This window comes from Pinus tabuliformis, chromosome 9 (assembly GCF_031772625.1).
Source record: "Pinus tabuliformis cultivar Carrire ecotype Pingquan chromosome 9, CPIR1, whole genome shotgun sequence".
Classification (NCBI taxonomy): domain Eukaryota; kingdom Viridiplantae; phylum Streptophyta; class Pinopsida; order Pinales; family Pinaceae; genus Pinus; species Pinus tabuliformis.
In genome coordinates this window covers 34891292-34906665 of record NC_142307.1, presented here as the reverse complement: position 1 = coordinate 34906665, position 15374 = coordinate 34891292, and the positions used below count along the sequence as shown (strand labels likewise).

The following is a 15374-nucleotide window of genomic DNA, read 5'->3' as shown; positions in this document are numbered from 1 at the left end:
GGCTGGAGATATTGGATGAGATAAGTATTCCTTCTCCAAAAACCATAGGGCAAACATACCAGAGTGCCTTAAAGGTAGAAGAAAATATCGTAAGAAAGCAGAATTCCAGGAGAGGACGAGGAACTGGCAGAGGAAAAAGAAAATCCTTTGGCAGAGGAAGAACTGCCAACAACAGTGAAGAGGGCAATAGTTCAAAGACCTCCGGGATAGCAGAAAAGGAAGGTAGCACTAGGGGAGGAAGGCCATACCAGAGAGGAAGGGGAAATGGTAGGGGCAGAGGAGCTACCTACCAGTGTTACAAGTGCCACAAGTGGGGGCACAAATCCTTTGAGTGTCCTAAAGGAGAACAGGCTGGTCAAAGAGGAGCATATGTTGCTCAGACAGAGAAAGTAGAGGCACCACCTCAAGAAGTAGAGAATGTACCAAAGACAGGAGAGGCCTTAGTCTTGAACAAGGTACCACTGAAACCGGCAAAGGAAACAACTGAACAAACCCAAAGAAAGGCATTATTCCAGACTGTGTGCAAGTCACATGGAAAATGTTGCAAACTGATTATAGACAGTGGAAGCACTGATAATCTGGTTGCAACAGAGATGGTGGAGAAATTGGGTTTAAAAATATTGAAGCACCCAACTCCCTATAAGGTGTCGTGGTTACATAAGGGTCACCAACTACTAGTTGATGAGCAGTGTGAGGTGGAGTTCCATATTGGCAAGTATAGGGACAAAGTGATTTGTGACGACATGCCCATGGACGTGTGTCATATTCTGCTAGGTAGATCATGGCAGTATGACCGAAAAGTTGTTCATGATGGGAAAACAAACTATTACAAGTTTGTCAAGGATGGGATTAAGCATACGCTAGTACCCATCAAGGAAGAAGAAACAACAGAGACTAGTGGGACAAAAGTATTACTGGTGGGTGGAAAAGAATTTCTAAAACAGACTGAAGATGATGAGGTAAAGTATGCTGTTGTAAGGAGACCGAGAGCAGTGCTGTTGCACACTGAAATTTCTGACTTACCTGAAGAAATCCAAGAAATGTTGCAGGAATTCAGCGACATTGTGGTGGATGATTTACCGGATAAATTACCACCAAAGCAGAGTATCAGTCATCACATAGATTTCACACCTGGAGCTAGTTTACCGAATAAAGTTGCTTACCGGATGAGTCCTAAGGAAAATGAGGAGATCAGGAAGTAGGTACAGGAATTGTTGGACAAAGGCTTGATACGGGAAAGTTTAAGTCCCTGTGCAGTTCCGACAGTTCTAGCTCCCAAGAAAGGAGGCGAGTGGCAGATGTGTACAGATTCACGAGCAATAAATAAAATTACGATCAGATACAGGTTTCCATTGCCACAAATGGATGACATGATGGACTGCTTGAGTGGGGCAGCATATTTTTCGAAGATAGATCTGAAGAGTGGATACCACCATATTAGAATTAGAGAAGGGGACGAATGGAAAACAACTTTCAAAACTAATGAAGGGCTATATGAATGGTTGGTGATGCCATTTGGGTAGAGTAATGCCCCTAGTACTTTCATGCACCTGATGAATGAGATGTTGAAGGAGTTCATTGGGAAATTTGTGATTGTGTATCTAGACGATATAGTGATTTTCAACAAGACCAAGGAACAACATTTTCAACATGTTCGATATGTTCTAGAGAAGTTGCAGCAAAACAAGTTGCTGATAAATCTGAAAAAAATGTACTTTCTTTCAGAAGGAGTTAGTCTATTTGGGTTTCGTGATTGCAGAAAATGAGCTGAAAATGGACCCAGAAAAAGTTGCAGATATATTTAGTTGGCCATCCCCTAAGAGTCTGTTCGAAATTCGAAGTTTTCATGGGTTGGAAAGTTTCTATCGCAAGTTTATAAAGAATTTCAGTGGAATCTGCGCACCTATGTTGGATACAATCAGAAAGGCAAGACAACCTTTTCAGTGGAATGAAGCTGCAGAGAAGAGCTTCCAGATATTGAAGAAGAAGATCACTGAGAGGCCAATTTTGAGGCTGCCTGATTTCAACAAACTTTTTCAAGTTAGTTGTGATGCCAGTGGTACAACCATTGGAGCCATACTCAGCCAGGGAGACAAACCAGTAGCCTATTTCAGCAAAAAATTAAATGAAAGCAGGCAAAAGTATACGTCTTATGACAAGGAGTTTTATGTTTTTGTCCAAGCCTTAAAGCATTGGAGGCATTATCTGTTGGGCAATGAGTTTGTCTTTTTTTCTGATAATTCTGCATTACAGTATGTTATGCAGCAACATAAGCTTAATCAAAAACATGCAAAATGGGTGGAGTACTTGCAGAGCTTTACATTCGTATTGAACCATATCAGTGGTCAAGTGAAAAAAGTAGCAGATGCACTAAGCAGAAGAGTTCTACTCTTGCAGGAGAGCACGATACAAGTGTTGCGATTTGCACACCTGAAGGACTTGTATCAAACAGATGCAGATTTCAAGGAGGTTTATGAAGCCTGCCAGAACCCATTGTTGAGAAACAATAGTCCATGGTTGGACTATAACTTGCAAGAGGAGCTGTTATTCAAGGGAGGACAGTTGTGTGTCCCAGAATGTTCAATGAGGGAGAACTTCATCCGGGAAAAACATAGTGGAGGTCTAGTTGGACATTTTTGCATTGATAAGACCTTGGATCAACTCAATAATTTCTATTACTGGCCAAAGATGTGAAGATACGTGCAACGGTATGTGACCAGGTGTAAGATATGTCAGTTGGAAAAAGAGCACAGTTAGAACACAGGGTTGTATACACCCTTGCCTATTCAAAATAGACCGTGGGATTCAGTTAGTCTGGACTTTGTCCTGGGTCTGCCCAAAACACAACGAGGTTTTGATTCCATCATGGTGGTGGTGGACCGATTTTCGAAGATGGCACACTTTATCCCTTGCAGGAAAACCAATGATGCTACCCATGTAGCACACTTGTTTTTCACTGAAGTCGTCAGACTGCACGGCTTACCCAAGTCCATTATTTCCGACAGGGACATGAAATTCACAGGGCATTTCTGGTGCACCTTGTGGAAAAAGCTGGACACGAAGTTAAATTTCAGCTCCGCTTATCACCCACAGACTGATGGGCAGATGGAGGTAGTGAACAGAAGCTTAGGAAACCTGTTGTGAAGTCTAGTTAGAGAAAATTCACGAATGTGGGATCGTGTACTTGCTCAAGCGGAATTTGCTTACAACGATTCACCGAATCGAAGCACAGGAAGTAGTCCTTTTCAGATCTTGTATGGAATGCATCCCCGAGGAGTGCATGAGCTATGAGATTTGGGATAGTTAGAAAGAAGAAGTGTTCATGGGGAAGACTTTGCAAGAGAAATTAACGACCTACATGAATAGGTGAAGACAAAATTACAGGACAACAGTCAAAGGTACAAACAGAAAGCAGATCTGAAATGATGGGAGGTCCAATTTAATGTAGGGGATCAGGTTCTAGCACATCTGCGCAAAGAAAGATTTCCTAAGGGTGAATATAATAAGCTAAAATTAAAAAAAAATCGAACCTTGTAAAATTATGCGTAAGTTTTTTGCAAATGCCTATGAGCTGCAATTACCTCCAGGTATAGGAATATTTCCCATCTTTAATGTGGCAGATTTATTCCCATACACTTCCAATCTGGAAGAGGACAGTTCAGCGGAACCGAAACGGGACACCCAGGAAAGGAGTAGTTCGTGGATGAGACAAATGCCTTCAACTCAGCCACTTGAAATCGCAAGAATCCTTGATACACAGGTGGCCAGGCGGACTCGGAGAAAGAAGTACCTATAGTACCTCATCAAGTGGAAGAACCGCCCTATTGAGGACAGTCTGTGGCTTGATGCAGGACAGATACAACATGTAGGGTATTCTATCGAGGATCTCATGGACTGGAGCCATGAATTTTCACCTACCCTGGGAGCCTAATGCAGGAGCATCTAGCTCAAGGAGGTCATGGTTGGGAGTTTGTCTCTTCTAACAGTTTGAGTTTCATTAGTTTTCATCTTCATTTACATTTCTAGGAATGGTTGTCTCAGCCAGTGTTAGCGTTTTTCTTACTTGTTTTTTTTTTACTTTTTTAAAATTTTCTTTTAGTTTACAAAACAAGAAAAGATAGTTATTCAGAAACTACTTAATGTAACCACATAATGTAACTACTGGCAGTTTGCTAACTGTCCAGTGTTCTCTACAAAACGAAAAGAGGAAACGACTATTGTAATCTTTTGACCATCATAGAATTGAATGAAGAAAATGCACAGAAGCATTCTGAAGAAAAAACACATCTGAATCCATTCATATTACAGATTTAGCATCTTTCCTACAGAGTACAATAAAATTCATTTTCTTTTCCATAAGCATAATGAAGACAGACAAGTGAACAGTAAGCACCGAAGCGAGGAGAGCACCTAAACAAGCCAGCAGCACAAACAGAGCGAGCTTACGAAAGGAATGAGAAAGCTATTGTCGAAGAAATACCCAAGAAAACAAAGCTGCAGGTACAGAAACGAACGCATAACCATTTCCTTTTGAAAATTTTAACAAATGAAACTACTGTATAAATATATATATATATATATATATATGTGTGTGTGTGTGTGTGTGTGTGTGTGTGTGTGTGTGTGTAAAGTTGATCATCCACAGTTCATTGTTCAGAGACTAGCAAATTAAACAGAGTTGACAAAACTATAAACCACCACGAGGTCATCACAGGACCGTATTAATACAACCATGGTTACAATAGCAGAGCCATAAAAAAATATACAGTAAAGCTACAGGCATAGCAAGGCTGAGAAACTGCAGAATCGAGACCAAACTACGACGACAGACTCATAAACCCTATGAATAGAAAAACCCTCAAACATTCAAATAGGGAAAACACCAAGGAGCGACCCTACCTGGTTCAGGTGTAGGAGATGAGGCGAGAGGACAACGAACGAAGCCCATCGCTCACCTGCATTGGCCAAAAAGCGGGCCATTAGAACCGAAGAATGAAACCACAGCTACAAAACACAACCAAAAGTAGAGGAAAGGGTATTTAAGAAACTCACCGAGGGAGAGCCGAGCTCGTGCAAACCAGAAGAGAAGCCCCAGATTAAGGTTACGGCCACAGAGGTGCTCGCTGCCCACAAGGAGCAGAGACTATCAGCAACGGAGGAAAACAAAGCAGAAACAACCAGCATGGAGAGAGGGCTTACCTTTCAGATGACCGCTGAGTGAGAGAGAAAGCTGAGCCACTCCACAACCGCAACCTGTGTCAAAACAAAACCAAATAAACAGTCAAACTGTGAAGCAAGCGCATAGAGGACAGTTGTGTATAAACAAAGCTGCAACTGGAAACATAACTAGAACCGAGCGAAACTGACAAACAGAGACCAATACCAAGGGTTCCAGACCCAGAGCCTCAAAACCAAGCACGGGACAGGAGGCTTCGACAACAAATGCAAGTGTAAACCCTCGCAGAGTTGCCCATGCACAGTGAAACGAAACCCCAACAAAGTGAACAGAGCAAACCCTCATTTCGTGAAACTGCAGCCCCCGCAAGCAGAATAGTGAAATAACAATAGAATGAACCAGTTTAGGGTTTCAAAGAATAGTAAGAGTGGGAAGGAACGAGCCCCAAGGCCAGGACACATGTCCTCATCACCATCAAACCGTAGTACAATACCATAAAGGTCAACCAACCGCGTAATTAATACAAATCAATCAACAGTTAAAATATTAGCTCGCAGATATAAAGGGCTGGTCCCATCACATGCTTTTGATATAACTTTTCCTGCTCGGTTATAAACTGTAAAGCATGATTGTCAATATACATGATAAACTCCATAGGTATGAGATAATGCCTCCTTTTTTTAGGGACTGTATCACTAAATAAAATTATTTATTATAGGTGGAATATTTTTGTTTAGTCTCTTTCAACCTCACCTTGAAATAAGAAACATGTCTATCATCTTGACTTAGGACAATACCAATGGTTGTTCTTCTCGCATCACACTTAACTTGGAAATTTATGAAAATCAGGGAGAGCTAAAATCAGTTGTTATTTTTTTTTTCAATAGTTCAAACACTCTTCCAGTTGTAGCAATCCACTTAAATGGTTGATGTTCCTTTTTGATGGTCTCAACTATTAGTACACATATATGGCTAAAATTTCTAATGAATTTTCTATAGAAGATAACTAACCCAAGAAAATATCTTACCTCATGAAAATTCCTTCGGGTAGGCCACTCCTTGATTGCTTTCACCTCCTTGAGGTCCATCTTTAGTCCTTCTAGAGAGATTATAAAACCAAGATAGGTTAATTCTATTTTTATGAAGGAACATTTCTTCACGTTTACCACGAGTTTCTCTTGTTGTAACTTCTTTAGCGCCAATTTCAAGAACCTCAAATGATCTTCCTTGGTTTTACTAAAAACAAGAATATCATCCAAATATACAATTACAAATTTTCCAATAAAATTCTTAAGGACTTCAATCATGAGTCTCATGAATGTACTAGGTGCATTGGTCAAGTCAAAAGGCATGACGAGCCACTCATATAAACCATCATTGGTTTTAAAAGCACTTTTCCATTCATATCCCTCCCTCATCCTAATTTGGTGATATCCAATTTTCATATCTAACTTTGAAAAAAAAATTCACCACTCAAAAAATCCATTAGATCATTTATACGAGGTAACATAAATTTGTACCTTGGCATTATCTTATTTATTTCTCTGGAATCAGTACACATTCTCTAGCCTCCATCCTTCTTTGGACTCAAAACTGCAGGTACAACATGAGAGACTTTCTCTTATTAGTCCCTTATCCAACAACTCTTGAGCCTAATTTATAATTTCCTCATTCTCCTAGGGTGTAATCCTATAGGCTGCTTCATTTAGAAAACTTGCTCCTAGAATCAGGTCTATGTGGTGACTGATGCTTCTTATTGGTGATGAGGCATTTAACAACTCATCAACAATGAAGTCAACAAACTCATCTAGTAATGCTTGAATTTCAATAGTTAATTCACTCAAATTCATATTAATAAGTACAACTATAGGTTTATCAATCAAGAAAATTTTACCTATTATTTCTTGATTTCTTGCAATAGCTCTTTCCCACTCATCATCAACATGCTTGGGCCTACTTCTTCTTGAGCTCCTTTATCTTCCAACGACAATAACACATGTTTTTGTCTATCCTTTTCGAGAGTATAGGTATTTCTCCTTCCATCATGAATATCCATTTTTTCCTACTACCACGGTCTTCCCAATAAGATGTGATAGACATCCATAGGCATAATATCACATATCACTTCAAATTTATAACTACCAATATGGAATTCTACCTTACTTTGTTCACTTACAAAAATTTGATGTCCTTTCTATAACCATTATGGAGTAGGATGTGTCATCCTCTACAATCCCAATTTCTCCACCATCTTTGTAGAAATCAAATTGTTAGTACTGCCACTATCAATGATCACTTTACAACATTTTCCTCTGGATTTACATATTGTTCTAAACATATTTCTCCTTTGTGCTTGTTCATGAATCTATTTTTCTGCTTGAACCAAAACTCTTTCCAGCATCAAGGATTCACCTCTTTCAAGAGTTTCTTCTTTTTCCTTTGTACTTAGTGATTCTTCTTTGGCTTTTGCGATGTGAGCCCCTCTCTTATTTGTTATCTTATTTTCAGGACAATTCCATGACATATGTCCTATGTTTCCACAAATATAATGCCTTACTTCTCATCCTCTGCCTCTGCTTCTTGAGAAGAATATTTTTTCCCTTGACTAGACTCCTCCTCTAAGTGATTGTATGCTAGAGATTTCTACTTCCTCCTTTGGAGCCTAGAATCTTCCTCCGCTGGAAGATCCTCTTCCTTTTGTTACTCTTTCATCTGCTTCTTAGGGTTTACTTTCTGGCCAATTTCTCTTCTGGTCTTAAAGTTGCCTAGTAGGAATTTTCCTCTATCTTCAAGGGAAAGAGGCCAATGTCATCTTGTATATCATATCTTAGGCCATTTATATACCTAGCCACCTTCTCAAAATATTCCTCTATGTGCCCTACTCTGATATTTAGTCTGTAGAATTCTTCAGTGTACTCTTTTACTATCATGGCCTTTTTCCTCAGATTTTGAAATTGTATGAAAAAAATTAGTTGGTGATCCTTGGGCATGAATTTTCCTTTAAAATTGGCCACCATCCTATCCCAAAATTTTATTTTTTCTTTCCCTTTCTTTCTTTCATCATCATGTAGCTCATCCCACTATAAGGTTGCATGACCCTTCAACATGGTCACTGCATACTTGACATTTTGGTCATCCTCCACATCTTCATAGTCAAAGTATTTTACCATTGCATTTACCCAATTGAGTAATTCGTCCACATTCAAATTATCATCATACATAATCACTTACATTTTTGGTCTGGATCACACCATTGTAACTAGCCTTATTAATTTCTCATTTTTCATCCCTTCTCTTAGTGCTCCTTTTGTTTCCTCTTCAGAGCTTGTATCTTCACTCTCACTAATGTCTCCTATGTTTGGTTCCATTATTTGAAATTCCTCCATGACCTCCATCCTCACTTGAATGTGCCTCAGCTCCAATAACAACTCATCAAGGATTCCCCCTCCCCCTCGGCCTTCTCATCTAGGCGAGATGTTCAATGTAATATATGGGTTTTTTTTCCTGGTTCCATAGAACTTCCTACTCTGATACCACTTGACGCAGTTGAAGCCTTTTTTCTCTCCTTGCTTTGCCTTAGTGCTTACTGGGTGGTCCATGGTCTTGTACCTATTCCACAAGACCCAACTCTTTGGGTGACACTGCCTCTGTTAATTTTCATTTTGTTTTCGATGACGGAAATGCAAGGTGATCCAATCTAATGATCCACCAACACCATGTATCCTCTCTATATTGACGAGACCTAATGAAATGGGGAGGGATAGGGGGTCTGCTATCAAAAATCATGTTGTGGAGCCTGATTTAAAGCGTGTTCGCATTGGACGACAGGTATGTCATGTGATCCCAATGGCTCGTTGATCCACAATGCTAGTTCACCATGGGGTACTATTGGGCACCAAATCTGCCTATCTTTTCCTTACATTTTTACCTATCCTTTCATCCTTTTTGCACCAATGATATGCATTAATTGTGATAAACTCACAAGGTAAACTCCCTTTTAATGTCTCTTGGAACATTTAATTGATGAAGTAAGGTCACGGGGTTTTGCCTATGTGAACTACTAAACTTTTCTATTTCCACAGATTTCGGTGAACAAGTATCACATTCACAGCTCGCAGCAGTAGTCCCGTGTTTACAGCAGTTGTTCAGCAACACTGCAACAACATAACCAACTCTCGGCTGCTCACAGGCTTGTTTCAGATCTTTATTGTTCTCCCTCTCTCGGCAATTAGTTGGTGTTCTAACAGTTGTATATTTTTGGGCATTAGTTGCCAAATTTGGGGGAATATGTATTTCCTATGTATTTGTATAAACGGGGTTTCATTCCTGTGCAAAGGGGTTAGCCGGGAAGAGACAAACATTGTAATAGTTCTTCATATATTAATTGAATTCAAGCAAGCGTTTTGTACTTCTCCTAGCTATGAGTTGACACAACCCTGATCAAAGAGCTGGGCCCACTCTCCTTATTAGGTGCTGCATATTTTCTTTATGTGTGTTGTTTCTTCTGTTGTGTGATACTTTCTTATTATTGTTACAACGCTTTAATTAATTGTTGTGGATGCCTTTTTAAGTTCTGAGATTTATTTCTAATTACTGTTACAGCGATGCTTTGATTATTTAGGTGTGAATCCTTGGTTTATGTTAGATTGTAACCTTTCCCTTGCATATACTTTTTGCATTACCTTGAAAAATGTATGCACCCGGATTGATAAATTAATGTGGAAAATGGGTGGAATAGTTTATTCACACTCGGACACCAATAATTTGGCGACGTTGCCGGGGAAGGCTAACAAGGTGCAAGATCTCTCATCTTAAGGAGGGAAGTGCTACCCTGCTCTAAGTCCTGAGCTTAGTATTTTGATTTCTATTGCTTTTTATCATTTTTAGGCCCGAGTTGCTTTGTTTTGGTTGATTGTTCTGAATTTTTGTGAGTTGTTAAAACCGAATCTCTCGTCCTGGGGAGGGAATGGTCTTTTGACACCCTGCTCCAGGTCCTAAGCCTTAGGTTTCCTTTCATTCATTTTCTTTTCTCATCTAATCTCTCGTCCTAGGGAGGGAATGGTCTTTTGACACCTTGCTCCAGGTCCTGAGCCTTAGATTTCCTTTCAGTCATTTTATTTTCTTGTCTGTTAAAACCCAACCTCTCGTCCTGGGGAGGGAATGGTCTTTTGACACCCTACTCTAGGTCCTGAGCATAGTGATTTAATTTAGATGTTTCTCTCTTACCAATTTGCATGAACAAAGATTCGAATAAAAGAGGCATAGGAAAAGCCCGGAAGAAAGGAGGACAGGATTTGGGAAGGAACACTTACATCCAACAAATCATCGCAAAAGCTGAATTAGAGGCATATTCTCGTGATGCTGTGAGCGCGAGGACTCAAACGAAATCAGAGGGACAATCTGTTGAACAGACAGTGCTATCTATAGTACCTCCTATTGATTTAACACATCAAACCCTTCCAGCAGCAGAAGAAGTATACAGCTGTGTACCTGATGAAGGAGTACCGCTGCTAGTAACAGAGGAAGAAGAAGTTGTAAGCAGAAGATCTGAGGAACCAGCCCATTCCAGTAGGGAAGAAGAAGTTGCAAGGAAGGGGTCTGAAAAATTAAGCCATTGTGGCAGGGAGGAAGGAGTTGTAAGGGTATTCATATCACCATGGGATAGGGGGAGTGTTGTTAAGGCAACTCATACTTCTGTGATAAGACCCCCTCCATCATTCCCTACAAAACCTGCTGAAATTCCTAGTGATTATTGGAGAATATTTATGGCACCCACAACCTCTACTATTGACTTCCCAATTGGGGATCTTGGGACTGGCACACCAATGAAGCCCATTCCTTTAGCAGTTTTACCTAGCTTTCATGTGCTGACTTCTGAAGACCCCGACACGTTCCTTTTTTAATTTTATATTGTGTGTCAGGGATATGATTACATAACCGATGAACAGAAACTGAAAATCTTCCCTGCTACATTAAAAGGGACAGCCATGCGATGGTTTATGGGTCTAGGAGGAAAGACTATCTCCACATGGGATGAGATGAAGACCTCTTTTCTGGAGAAGTATCAGGATTACTACAAATCTTGGGATATTAAGGAAGAAATTTTGAAGTTCATGCAGAAGGAAGACGAGAATATGGAGGATTGTGTGGAATGTTTTAAGTACACGCTACAGAGGTCAGGTCATTCTAACTTAGATAAGGACATTTTGAAAATTATCCTTCTTTGGGCTTTTCGAGAAGACTCTTTGGAACTGTTAAACATAGTAGGAAAGGGAGATATATCAAAAGAGGACTTCGATACCATCTGTGAGCTGTGCATCCAGTGCTCAAGGGGAGTTGCAAGGAATAAACAAGGAATTCGGTCAACAAAATTATTTGGTGGAGGTGTCACGAAAGCAGAAATTGGAAACTTGTTGGATAACCTAAGGACTGATATCTTGAGTACCCTGTCTGCACAGATGGACACACTGTAAGTAAAACAGAAACATATGGAATTGGAAAAGACTATCGCTATATTTTGCTCGAAGTGCAAAAAGAAACATCCCTAGAGAATGTCCATTGAACTCTGTGGAAGAATTTGCAATCTGTGAGCTGAGTCATGCAACAAGTTCATGCCCCTCCTTGCCAGGATTGAAGGTGGTCTTTCAAGGGACAGGGGAAGAGGTGGATCAACTATACTTCATGGGATCCAAAAAGCCATGGCAACCTCGGCCACCAACTGTAAATTAAGGTATGTTTCAGGGTCCATCACTTTAATATGGGTCCTCAGTTCATGCCTTATTCACCTATGTGGCCTCAATATCAGTTTCCACCCTGGCAACAGTGGGCTCCTCAAACTAGTTCAAATTCTTCATGGGCCCCGAACTAGCATGGACCCTCTCCTCCTGGACAGTTTCCCCAATCGATACCACAACAACAACTTCAGTTTCCCTCTAACATACCTCCTAGTAATCCGCCTATTCGCCCTCAACTTCCTATCCAACCCAATATGAATCCTAACAACAAAGGGGCTCAACAAGCTGACACCCTCAACCTACCTTCCTATAGTATCTCTACCGCAGAACTTTATGAGATGAACTTGAGATTCGGGCGGGTAGTAGATACTCAACCCTCACCTATTATTATTATTATTATTGAACAAGTTGGCAGTGAGGGTAAAGAACCAAAAACAGTTGAAGAGAAATCAAACCAAGCTAGTAACAATCAAACACCTCCTCAACTACTAAATACTCAAGAACACTGAGTTGACCAACCCTATCCTAAAAGGTTGGCCTTGAGTAAACAAATCCCTCAAGCTGAGTTTGACTTTTTAGGGGAGTTACAAAATCTGTTTGTTAAGATTCCCCTGTTACAAGCTATGAGGGATGTACCTATATATGCAAAATCTCTTAGGGAATATTGTGCTAAAAAGCCTAGAAAGAGATCAAGGGACCCACTCACTATTCATGTGATGGGAAAGTTATCAGATTTTATGTTGGGAAAGGCTACGCCTGTGAAATATGGGGATCTGAGGAACCCAATTCTAACTGTACAAATTAATGGAGTGGAAATTATGAATGTACTAGTAGATTTGGGTGCTTCTATAAATGTCATCACTGTTGAGGCCATGCATACATTGGGTCTTCGAAACCTCAAACATACACCTACTATGTTAGAATTAGCAGATAGATCTACAATCAAACCGGTAGGAAAGTTAGAAGACATTACAATCTCAATTGATTCATGGCATTATCCTGTGGATTTCCTAGTGCTGCAAACACAGTTCCCAGTTGGTGGCCACCCCTTGATTCTGGGAAGACCATGGTTGGCAACTGCAGACGCTTACATTGGGTGTCGTTCTGAAAATATGGTTATCCCAAATGGGCAGGTTACTAAAAACCTTGTGTTATACCCTCTTGCAGAACCTAGCCCATCAGTGAAACCATCTTGTCATAAGAAACCTCTACGAAAGGAAGAGTCTGAGTCTGAAGATGAAGAATTAAGACCAATTCTTACTATTGCACAGGCCCTTTAGCTAAAAACAGAAACTGAGGATGATACAATTACTGCCTTCATTAGCGACCCTGTTCTATTTCAAATTAAAACCAACAAATTCTAGAATCTGTCTTGAGCTGTGAAACACAGGAAAGTATTGAAACAACAGATGCATTTGAATAACTTCCTACAACTGTGTCCCATGATAGCATTTATGTAGAGATAGAGCCAGGAAAGGCCCTGAATATTAACCCGAATCTGTCAGAATCCTAGACAACACAACTTCTAGATGTTCTCCAAAATCACAAAGAATCCTTCACCTGGGACTATACAGACATGAAGGGGATTCCTGACAATCTATGTACCCATCATATATACATCAAAGAGGAGAATGAACCCCACTTTGAAAAACATTGTCAAGGAAGAAATTCAAAAGTTGTTGGATGTAGGATTTATTTACCCCATCTCGGATAGCCAATGCGTTTCCCCGTTGGTGATTGTTCCCAAGAAAAATGGTAAATGGAGGATATGTGTAGATTATAGAGAATTAAACAAGGCAACACAGAAAGACCATTTCCCTTTATCGTCCACTGACCAAGTCTTGGATACTTTTGTTAGGAAGAAGTTCTCCTTCCTGGACGGGTTTAGTGGCTACAACCAAATCCAAATAGCTCCTGAGCATCAGGATAAAACCACTTTCACATTCTCTTGGGGAACTTTCGCATACCAAGTCCTTCCATTTGGTCTCTATAATGCACTTACAACATTCCAAAGGGCAATTTTAGGGATTTTCTCTGATCTGGTAGATGAGAGTGTTGAAATCTATATGGAAAATTTTACTCCATATAGGAACTCATTTGAAGAAGGGCTAGAAAATCTGGAAAGAGTTCTTGAAAGATGTAAACAGACGCATGTCTCTTTGAGTACAGTGAAGTGCCACATGATGATGGAGGAAGGAATAGTTCTGGGACATTTGCTTTCAGCTGCTAGAATTTGAATGGATCCAGCTAAGGTAGAGGTAATATTGCACTTTCCAATACCCAAAACACCCACATAGGTACGCAGCTTTATCAATTGCGCTGGTTATTATAGGCACTTTATAGAAAATTTTGCTAAGATAGCACATCCACTTTTTCAATTGCTGACAAAAGATGCAAATTTTGTGTGGACAGATGACTGTGATGCAGCCTTTGTGAAGATCAAGGAACTTGTCTATAGAGCTCCAATCCTTCGAGGGTCGGACTGGACATTACCATTTCATATCCATGCTGATGCCTCTCAGACAGCAGTTGGGGCAGTTTTGGGACAACAAGTAGACAAGGTGCCATATGCAGTTTACTATGTTAGTAAGAACTTGGCTCCTGTCGAGTTAAACTACACAGTGACTGAAAAAGAATTTCTTGTTGTCATCTACACCATCAACAAGTTTCGGCATTATATTACTGGGTATCCTACCTTTGTACACACTGATCACGCAACAATCAGGTATCTGATGAAGAAACCCATTACGCTTGGTCGTATTACAAGATGGCTATTGTTACTTCAAGAATTTGACATCACCATAGTAGATAAACTAGGAAAGGATAACATGGTTGTTGATTTTCTGTTTAGACAAGATAATAATGCTGAAAGTACACCCATTGAAGATGGTTTTCCATATGAACATATTTTTCCAATTTCTGCTAACACTTCATGGTATGTAGATATTGCTAACTATCTTGCTACAGGGAAGGTACCTCATCACTTGCCTGTAGAATTTTCACTGTAGATCACCTGATATATGCAATGTCCTAAAGCATAATACTAGATCTACTTCTACCATAAACTTTGCGGAAGCTTAAACATATATGAGCATCATCAATCAAGAACAAATATAACTGAGAATGAGAAGTAATCAACCATAACACAGAAGATATAACACTAGGGAAAGCACCAGCCTAAAACCCCAACTTTGTATTATCATACAAGTGGAAATCTTGTTCAAGTTACAAAAAGAATCAGCTCTCAAGTTATCCTGCTCTCTCTGCAATCAAACAATACAACTCACAAACTGAATAAACATAGTATATGTCTTCCTCAAGCCCTCCAAGCCTCCTATTTCCTTGCACAATTTTGATTAGGGTCCAATGATATCACATGTATGAATTCGCCTCATCACACTCACTGTAACCTCTAGTCTAACTACGCAATCCTTATGGAATAATGTTCCTTCTGCATGCAAGGA

General features: G+C 40.0%; 1 protein-coding gene across 1 annotated transcript; it reads left to right on the top strand.

Moving 5' to 3' along the window:
- The first annotated feature begins 12533 nt into the window (after positions 1-12533).
- On the top strand, positions 12534-13190 carry LOC149147007 (uncharacterized). Its single transcript, XM_089441685.1, has one exon. The coding sequence runs from the start codon at positions 12534-12536 to the stop codon at positions 13188-13190; it is 657 nt and encodes a 218-aa protein (XP_089297811.1).
- Positions 13191-15374: the final 2184 nt, after the last annotated feature.